This window comes from Lepeophtheirus salmonis, chromosome 5, assembly GCF_016086655.4.
Source record: "Lepeophtheirus salmonis chromosome 5, UVic_Lsal_1.4, whole genome shotgun sequence".
Classification (NCBI taxonomy): domain Eukaryota; kingdom Metazoa; phylum Arthropoda; class Copepoda; order Siphonostomatoida; family Caligidae; genus Lepeophtheirus; species Lepeophtheirus salmonis.
In genome coordinates this window covers 10,872,465-10,883,350 of record NC_052135.2, presented here as the reverse complement: position 1 = coordinate 10,883,350, position 10,886 = coordinate 10,872,465, and the positions used below count along the sequence as shown (strand labels likewise).

Genomic DNA, 10,886 nt, shown 5'->3' with positions numbered 1-10,886 from the left:
TATTCCTTGATAGTCAATCTGTATCCAACGCGGAACCAAATTGGCTTCATTTTAGGACCTTCAGATAAAACAATACCGAGCGAGATGTTTGATGGGGGACACTTCAAAGACTTCTCCAAAACATAGGACCCAATTATTTTGCCGACTGTATATGGGATCCACTGTAAATGTCTTCCATCCGAGAAGAATAAAATTCGGTTTCCGTGATACCTCAGGTCATTGTAAAGCTTTTTGCACCAATCAAATTGTAATTGTTGTTGTTGATGAGTGAGCAAGGATCGCTCAATATGTCGGAAAGACTTGCTGCCAGTTTTTGTTTTTTTTTGCATTGAACACTGTGGAAAGGCTCACCGACCACTTCTTCGCCAAGTCCGTCATTGGATTTTTCAAAAAAGCTTTTTTTTGCCGTTTCAAGCTTTAATTTAATCGGCCTTCCGCTTCTATGACGATCGCTGATATATTCACTATTGTTGACCTTAACACTGAACCTCCCAACAGTGGTTTGACAGACATTAAGTGTCTTTACGATATCAGAATTGATAAATCCGATCCAGACTAAACGAGCCCCTTTTTTGTTAATATTTAGACTAGAGTCTTCGTAAATAAAGCGTTCAATAGGTAAAAAATCAGTTGTTCTTTTTTGTTAATTTAAATTTAATTATTTGTGAACAGCTGGTGATTTTTTCCCATAAAAAAATTAAATTTTTAATTATTAATATTCAGAAGAATTTAATTCTTCAATTTTTTTAGAAAAAAATTTAATTTTTAATCATGAATTTTTTTCAGTTGCAAAAAAATTCCCAATAAAGAATCATGTCTTTATTTAGTGCTTACTAAAAGAAAGTTTGGTCTCAATGTACAAAGTGAGACATCATACCACACTACGTTTCCTTTGACTCCATTTTATGAAATGAGGGCAATTCATTCATATGAAACTCAAAAGGATTGCTCTAACAATGAGAGTTGAATAAGTAGAATACGAGAGATACAAAAGTTGTGTATATATACATATACTTGTAAGTATATTTCCCTTTGTTCCTTTATTACTTGTGAACATAGTATGATGTAGTAAGCTTTTTGAATGAAATCAGACTTTGATACTATATATATTGTACTTGATACATATGTAGGTATATATTAATATTTTTTTATAAAAGAAAGGTGATGAGGTGTTGAAAGGAGAAGGGAAAAAAGCAAATTGAACATCACATTTATGGCTGATATATGTACTTATTTAATACATACAAATAGTACTCACTTCTACATATAAAAAGTGACTACTATATTGAATTAGGAACATTTGCAAATTGGAAGATCTTTCAGGGGCGTCTACAGGATTATATATATATATTTGTTATGAAAAAAAAACAAAAAAAACTGGCTTTCTATGTGTAATTTATAGATATTCATATTAAAGGAATGCATGTGCATTGTCCTTGGTGTGAAGAATTTAAATATGCAGAAATTTTAATCATTAATTTATTGTAAATTAAATATTTGTTCACTCTAAAAACTACAAATATGCCGTAATTTAATACTTTTTTTGTTTGGAGAATACTTAAAAACATATACATTTTTTATTAACCTGATGATACAAATATGTTGGTGCATTATTTGATCAGTTCGTTTGTTTGGTTTCTGAATATATAATAAGAGAAAATAAATAGCACTATCCAGAATAATTTATTAACAAAAATTTGCTTTGATGAAATCATGATAATATTTAAATTACATTTGAATCAATTAAAGAGTTTCAACTTTTTCTTGCAATATATCTTTTTTATAACTTATGTAATTTTAGAAGGTAATAGAATTCTTGCTTAAAGTCATTCTTTTGACATCTGTCTCCTTCTGCCTTCCTGAGTACAATTTGGCCGTCTCTATATTTTGTGAGAAATACTGTGAAGAAACTACTGATACCATTTTAACAACCCTCTCACAACTTTTTTTTGGCGTGGCATAGCCATTTCAAGACTTACATTGGTGGTGTTTGATTGAAGCTTTTCAACTCAGAAGTTAATCAGAAACAGGTAATTGGTGTCTTTGTCACTCCTTCTAACCAGTTGATCAGGTCAATGAAGCTAGAAGACCCGTTGTGTATAGCAGGGATTTTTCTGAACCTGACAAATAGGCTAACCAGTGGACTGCTTTTTGTTTTTTTAAAGCTTTATTTATACAGGAAATAATTTATAAAAAATTGAAATTATCTAAAAGTTTCTGGTGAAGATGCATTTGCATAAATATCTTTAAACATTATAGTTTAAAATTTATTCACCAGACAGTTGACCGTTTGGTGCACTCTCTACCCTGTTGGCCAGGATTTGTTCTACCACTTTCATTCACTCCCTCTGGACATCAGAACAACCCAATTTGATCGTTCCACCCTGTAGATCTGATACCCAACATTTCAACAACCTTTTTTTAAAAATAAAGAACCAACACTCACTCACTTACACATCTAACTTCTCTCTTCATCCTTTTTTCCGTCTCCCTACATTATAAATATATATATATATATTTTTACATATTTCAGTTTGATCGCTCAAGCATGAAGTATCATACCCCCTCCTCCCTCTTCCTACCAGCATATGTTCCTCCTCCCAATAAATTATAATTATTACATAAAATATTGATTATCCTTCCATTGGGAGATAAAGAAAAAGACAAAATACACAAAAAATAAACTAAACAAACTAACTAACTAAGTTAGTGTTGGGTTTCGGTCTGAAAATCTCATACCGGTTTGAGATTGTTATAATAATTGGTGGACCGAACTAATTCGACCAACAAAAAAGCTCGGTCTGGACCGCTCTCATAGAAAATTCGGTCAAGATCGGTCCACGGTAAAAGTTCGGTATAGATCAATCCAAAGGAAAATTCGGTCTAGACCGATTTCATAGATAAATATTATATAACACGACATTATATATATTTTCAAAGCAATGACGTCATACGAAGTTTAAACATTGAAAACTCGGATGAATTTTAATCCGTCTTCTCTGGTGGAATACGGAATTCTGAATTCGAGCATCTATTGAGATAGATAATCAACTTAGATGTACCATCCTTTGGTTCCCTCTATCTTACTTTGGTCATAACTCTTGGAGAACATAGAATTCCACTTCTTCCGGTATTAATGAAATAAGAATGATCTTAGGCCTTAGTAATTGACAAATTAAAAGCACATCTTAATTTCAAGTTGTCATATATTTTAGTTGTATATTTATAATTTCATATTGTAGTAGAAAATAATTAACATATCTTTATTTTATATTTTAGATCCAGAGCCTTTTATCTGAATCTGAAAGTAAATGTATCCTTTTATAGTTTCGACCCTTGAATAAATTCATTGCTATATATGGATGGATCGATTCCCATTTCCCATCCAAGGAATGGAGCAATCTATTCTCTTATGAGGCTTAGTATTGTTTGGCTTTCTTCTTCGTTCGATCAGGTAAGACCAAAAATTCGGTCCCAATCGGTCAATAGAAAATAACTACGAGGTAGCCATCAATTTTCTGAGACTTCAACACTACTAAAATTGAATTAGAAAAGAAGAAAATAGATGTTATATATATATATGTATAAAGTGTGTGTGTACGAGATTTCTTGCTTTCCTTTAATTGTTGATTCAGAGGGATGGAACGTACCTACGAGGGGGTCCCCATGCTCTAAATTCAATTAGAAAGCTATTTGATTATATTGAACAATATATGTATAAATATAAAATAAGGAAGGAAGTATCCATTTACACCTGAAAGTAAAATGATGTTGAGCTTGGTTTTTGATATCCATGATTTAATATTATGGTATTCCCGCTGATTATTTGTATAATCATACATACTTGGATAATGCAAACGTATGCAATTTGGACATCCTCTATAAATATATTTTATTCAATATGTATAAAGCAAAATTTCCATGTTTTTTCTTTTGTTTGAAGGCCTTACTAGCCGATTTGGTAGATTTTCCCATACTGCACGTTATTACTAGAGGAAAAGGCCTGCACGGCAAGTCACGATCCCTTTCAAATAATTTTATATATGTTGTGTACAAGTTGTTGCAATTTTATACAATTTGTAACTTGTTTAAGCAAATCGTACAAGTTGCATCCAAAAAATGAGATGACTAATTTTGAAACAAGGATTTTGATTCCTCAGGATGAGGATCATGCACTAATTGAATATTCTTAGGATGACCCATATATTAATGCTGTAGTTTTTGACTATATCATTACATATTACAAAAATACAAGTATTATAAGGTAGATTATAAAGTTTAAAGACCATGGTTATATTACTCATAAATACATAATAACCTTGTAATTTTAATAGATCAAAATATATATATATAATGATATAATAGTATCAATGTACAGTTGGTAATTAGAATGGTCAATGTTGCAATTAACTTTAACATGAAAAAATTGTTACTTCTACAATTAGTTTTACCACGTTGTAACATGTACAAAACAGTAGCTTTATTGGGTTCAAATCAGGAGAATGAGATGGACATTGCATAATAAATAATATGTGAGAGGTTTTAACTTTGACTACAAGTTTTTACATTGATAGGAGGTATGTTTTGGATCGTTATCTAATTGAAAAACAAACTTATTTCCTACTAATCTCAGTCCAGAAGGAATGGCTCGTCTCTTAAGTATAGCAAGAGAATCATTCTGCTTCAGAATGATTCTCTTGCTATACAAGCTTCTCTTACCAGAGAGAAACATTATTTATGAAATTAAGCCTATCCAAAACTACTGGATTTTTACAGACAAATAGTTAAAAAAATATTTTATGGATATATTTTTTTTCATAATAATTTTCATCGGGTTAAAGTACAAAATTTTAACGACCCTCTCACAATTTTTTTGTAGCATGGCTATTTTAACACTTTAATTGGTGTTTGGACAAAGTTTTTCAACTCATAAGTTGCTTAGGAGCAAGTAATAGGCGTGTCTGACACTCCTTTTGACGAGTAGATCAGGTCAATGATGCTAGAATCCCCAATGCTTATAGCAGAAGTTTTTCTGTTCCTAACAGGTAGGCTACCAGGTGGACTAAAGATTGCAGAATGATTTTACTGTGAGCACACCCAGCAGATCTTTTCACCATGTGCATCACGAGTTCACGCACTTGTTTTTTCTGGAACTTGAGAAAATTAAGTTGAAATATGAGTGCCCTTCTAAAGAACAGTGCTTCAGCCTGGTATAGAGCCAACATGGATAATACACACCAATTATAAACTCAACTAAGCACGCTATAGTGCTCTTGCTTGATTCTACCCATAAATGACTATTTACTACCCTTTGCTTCCATCTCAATATTAGTCAAGTAAATACTTCCATCTTCTCTAAACCTCTTCTCAAACTCGTTGCTCATCTCTTCATCAAATTCTCCTGCGATCTTGTTATTTTATTTTTGTCCGAAAAATATAGGGGAAAAAACCCGCATTTGATAAAGAGGAGTTAGGGTTATCGTATCTTTTTGAAAATAACATTTTTAAAAGCTACGGGAAAAAACAAAGTAAAACAATGATACCAGTTTTTGATTTTCAAAAAATGAAAAGTATGACCCAGCCTAGCCCGTATAGGATTTTGATTTAAATAATGTTTATAATGAGAACCTCTTCCCCCCTCTCCACACACACAACATTAATATTAATTAAGTAAACAAGGCAATGAATTCAACAAAAACTATATATCATTTTTTAAAACAAAAATAGAAAAAATATTTCAAAAATATCATATTTCATATGTGTTATAAAACCATAATTTGGAGGCAAGGAAGTTATCGTAAATAGGGACGTAGTGAGTGCATTGTATCAGGCATAAAAAACTTAAAACCACTAGGTGAATGAATAGAGGCTGTACATTGTACTTTAGGATCAAGTCTGAATGGAGATGGAAAGTAAAAAGAATATTCTATATCTGTCCTTTTATAGATTATAATACTAGATGATCTCTCACAAACCAAATCGCTTTTTTTAACACTAACTTCTACATTTCTGAAAACGCTACTGTTTGAAAAGTTTATGAGATCTCCATGACGAGTTTAAACTACAAAAAAAAAAAAAATACAAAAAAAAATCAAATTGATCAAAATAATTATTATCTTAAGTTACCTTAATGATCCATCAATGCTTTACTTACAAATAAGTTTACAAGCTCAATGGAACTCAAGACACAAGATGGTACAACCAACTCCGCTATTTCCCTGAAACTCATCTTTTGAAAACATATGTGATTTAAGGCTGTTCCAAGCATTTCTCTTTTTCTCCATCCCAAGATTCTAGGATCTTCTTCTTCATTTTTTTCACCTTTGACACTCAATTGATGAGTGGCCCATCTAAGAGCAGCATCAAAAACAACAGCTTCTGAGCGTTTTAATATTTCTCTACTTAAAACATTATGAAGCGTAAAAAAATTGATGTAGATAAATGTATAAGCTTGATAGCACAAATCTGGAAAACTTGAAATAACATCCCAACATTTATCCCAGAACTCAGGACAATCATAAACTTTGGTCTTGCTCATTAAGAGTATAGCGTTGTTTGCCTTTACAATACTGCAAATATATTGAATGCACTCCTTTGTCAGGAAAGGCAACATGTACTTTTTCGAGCAATACAAAAGTTCAAATACAATGGTTTCATTCAAGGATATCTTATCAAGGTACAGATATGCTAAAAGGGCCTTAAATGTATATGGGTCCACATCTGGAACTCGAATATGTACCATTCCTCTCACTGACTCCTGAAAGCCACCCATGAACATTGTCAAGAACACAGGACTTCCAATACACAAAATGAATTTATGTGCTGTAATTTTCTTAGGATCTAAATAAAAATTTGAAATAATTAATAAAAAATTAACGACTAATAATGATAACTTAGTACATTATTTTACTACAATTGAGACTCTTTTTACATCCCCATCAATATGGAAATATAATTAAGAGTGATTTAAGAAAATACAAATATTGTCTATTGAGAAGTAATTATTAATTATAGTTAAATAATTGCCTGTAGATCCAACGTTGAACGTGACATCCGCTAAATATGGGTTTAGATAAAGAAACGCACATTTCTCATGCACGGTTTTCTTAGTTAATTGCCAGTAATCTGTAAAATTGATTTCAGCATATACTGAAACTTCCTTCGCTGGTGAATCCATTTTAAATTTATTACCTTTACCCATGGTTCATGAAAGATACAATTATGTAATATTTACTCTTAATTAGATTATTTGATTACTTACAATATGTAGTATAAGTTGTAACTGATAAATTAAAAACTTTGTGGTCTGTTGATCAAGTACGTCTTCTTTCCTGGTAGCTCTTAGTACAACTGAATTGCCATCGTCTTTTTATTATTATTTATTTGTAGTTTGCCTTTTGACAAATATTACTCATCATACTTGAATCTAGGTAATACCAACTCCTTGTCAACTTAATCCACTCTTATTATGTAAAAGATCTGTATTGTTGGTATGTAAAAAAAATGACATTTATATGAATCTTTATTGATGCTAATCGTCTAAAATTATATTTAAAATAAGGAAAAATCCATAAAATGGTTAATCTAATGTTATAACATGTTGTGGTGGACGTTCGATGGTCAACCTCATTCACTCATAAAATAGCGAAACAGTCCTTTAGATCAAAGCTAAGTCGTTTTAAGGGCGTCGAAATTCCCAAGATGCCGTTCCGGATGAAAGCCTCAATGGGTTCTACGTCAGAGATCAGGATTTGTTTCGAAAAATCAACTTTGTTTCGTTTGAACGACTATTTAGAAAGGAGAAACCTCAACAAAAGAGCTTTTAAACCACCAAAGTAATAAAGAGTTTAATATTTTACATCTTCTCAGAGATGGTTCAAATATCGATTACTCTCAGGAACGTTGGAGGTTGGGGCAAAATTATTTGATGACCAGAGGAGTATTTACCCATTTTGCAATGAGAGATTACTGACCATCTCTTCTGGAGCTGTGAGGTTATAAGTGTAACTTATGAGGGGATATCTTTTGGACTGCTGGAGTAACAACAGAAAGATTTGAATTTTTAGGACACTATTGTGGGAAGGGGGGCAAGATCAAGGCCATTAGTAAAAAAACTCAACAATTAATATATGCAAAAAAGACAAAGAAGGGCTTAAACCTAACAGATGTCATCCCCATTATTAATCTATTTATCAAAGTCATTCAAGATATAGATTAGTTCTTCAGTTAACTGAAGACTATGACACTAACGTTATTAAATTTTTAATTATTCATCTGTTTAATTTTATCTTTATTATTAGTTAAATAATTCTCTTATTTTTGGTTTTGTTAAAAAGTTTACATATATTTGGTTATGAATAAAGTTTCACCATGTGGCCAAAAACAACAAAAACCTAAACCTTACTGCCTGTAGCCAATATAAATCAAACAGGCGCATCGCTTAATTTGTTTTGTTTTATTTATATTATTTTCTTTTTCTATTTATGAGTAGTGTGCGAAATATAGTATCGATAAGACGTTGTTTAATTAACATGTGTATAAAAAATATATCCCCATTCCCTAGCTTTATTACATACATATGACCCTAAAATGAATTAAAATATGATATTTCATTGTTATATAATCTTATTTTCATATTGTAGAAAATAAATTATCTAATACAGCAAAAAAAAAATGTTTTTTTTTTCAAAATTATCCTCATTTTCTCGTCCCTAATCGATTCCCAAAAGAAAATTATTAGCCCATATCTAGCCATTTCATAGTAATTCTTAGTAATTACAATTTTTATTAAACTAAAATATCACTATTGATAATGGATATCAAGTAGTATTTAATGCAATTGATAACACTCTATACATTAATATAACATTTGAGAACGAAATTAAAAAGCATGCACCAGTACGTTAAATTTTTTATAATTTAAATGTTAAATATCAAGGATATTGAAAAATAGAAATTTTTTTCTTTTTTATACATTCAAATATAAAGAACGAAATTGTGAAATCATGTTAATTTCACATTAATTATGCACTGGAATTATAAATATTCATAAATTTAATTTAAAATGACAGCTCTACAACCCTTTTATTTCTCTCTTACTCTCTCATTGCAAACAGGTTTAATATTTAATGCTCCCTCATCCTCTATAAGTATGAGGATGATACAAAAAAAATGGTAATCGAATCGAGTGGTTATAAAGGAAAGTCATTATAATTTTAGAACAAAAGATGATTAATATTTATGAGTAATGAACAAAATTACACAACATGGAATAATCTCTATATACATACAAAATATTGATCTATGTGTCGCGTGTAATTCAGTTCCATGAAATTAAATAATAATGAACTATAATTAACAATCCCTGTACCTATAACCTCCAAGGAGCAATTGGGGAGTGCAATTAACAAACCTACTGTTAGCAGTTAGAGTAGAATGATTGTCGTTTGAATGTTTAATTTTTCGTTCAAAATATAAGACACTTGAAAAGGGATTTTTCAATACATATTATTTATTTGGGATTTTCTGTATTCTCTTTTTATTAAAAGACTGCCTGACATGTAATTTATGTCAATCAAAACATCAAGGAAACAGTAATTTGTGCTCCTTGACCAACAAAAACAAAACATAAAAGTACACGACAGGAATATACAAAATAAACTTCATTAGTTTCCATTATTATTTAAAAAAAAAGTAATCATACAATATAAAAACGAGCAATATATCTTAATGTCAATGCAATGCTTAGGATGAAAGCTATAAAACAAAGTCTGTTAGCTTCAATAGATTCCTTATCTTATTAACAAATTATTTTCACGCAAGATGTCGCTTTTTTAAAACCATGGATGACGTCTCTTTACGGTTGTCTGTCATTTTCCCTCATGACGTGCTCAACTTTTCTTTTCTTTGCAGTATTCACCTTGTCAATTCATTTAAAAGAATAAACTCATGGAACAGATTAGTTAGTGATGAATATTCAAGTACATATACTCAATGCCCCTTTGCAGAGATAAGCCAACATATTTGGACAAATATTTATCCCGTTGTCTTCACTTCGCCAATTGCTTTTTATTTTGGTTTGGATTAAATATACTCTAAGGAAAGAGGGAACAAAAATATATTAATGTGTGAAAAAATTGTTCAACTTGAATTATGATAGGTTTTAAATTGTTGTCCGTACTATGTTCATCTTTTAACCATGGCATTGTTAGGGATGACGTTTGATTATCATTCCACGCTACCAAAGTCCCATCCATAATGATTGGTATTCGATTTTTTGATCGAGAATTTTTGAATGAGGTAAATAATTTATGGGCATGTTTTTTAAACTATTACTAAAGCCGACTTATGTTATCTTTTCTTGGAGTATTTTTAGACCCATTCATAGCAGTTTTATCCACTGTAATAAAAAAATGGTATACTGTACTATGTTGGAGTAGTATTTATATAAAAACATTACAGTTTTATTATCCTTGCATAATACAAAATCCCTGTTTCTAGTCATATTTTGAACGAGGGTGTATAAATGAGTGAACGTGATGGAGGTACATGATTTTCGTGTAACCATTATTTCAACCTTATTGACGTCTCTTTCCTTAAATTATTAGTATTGAGGAACAAAGTTTTTTTTGTTTTTTTCGAGATTATTTGTAATTTTTACCTTAACATAATAGCCATATTGACAGAATATATATAAATATATCTACTTAAATTATTTTCTTCAATGGAAAAAGAAGTAAAAATGGAATCAAAAAGCTATTAAAATAAGATGATTCCAATAACATTCAATATAGTAGTAAATGATACTAATAATACAGTAAGAAAGAGGTAAGAAAAAACCGATAAATCATTACACTCAGTTATTTATGACTTGAGAACGTATAAAT

The 10,886-nt window shown here is 30.6% G+C and overlaps 1 protein-coding gene across 1 annotated transcript; it reads right to left on the bottom strand.

The window, feature by feature from the left end:
* Nucleotides 1-6,127: 6,127 nt before the first annotated feature.
* Nucleotides 6,128-7,201, bottom strand: LOC121118719 (BTB/POZ domain-containing protein 6-B-like). Its single transcript, XM_071888959.1, has 2 exons — nucleotides 7,027-7,201; nucleotides 6,128-6,840 (listed from the first exon to the last, which is right to left on the bottom strand). Exons 1-2 carry the CDS (start codon nucleotides 7,199-7,201, stop codon nucleotides 6,128-6,130), a joined length of 888 nt encoding a protein of 295 aa, XP_071745060.1.
* Between the last annotated feature and the right edge of the window lie 3,685 nt (nucleotides 7,202-10,886).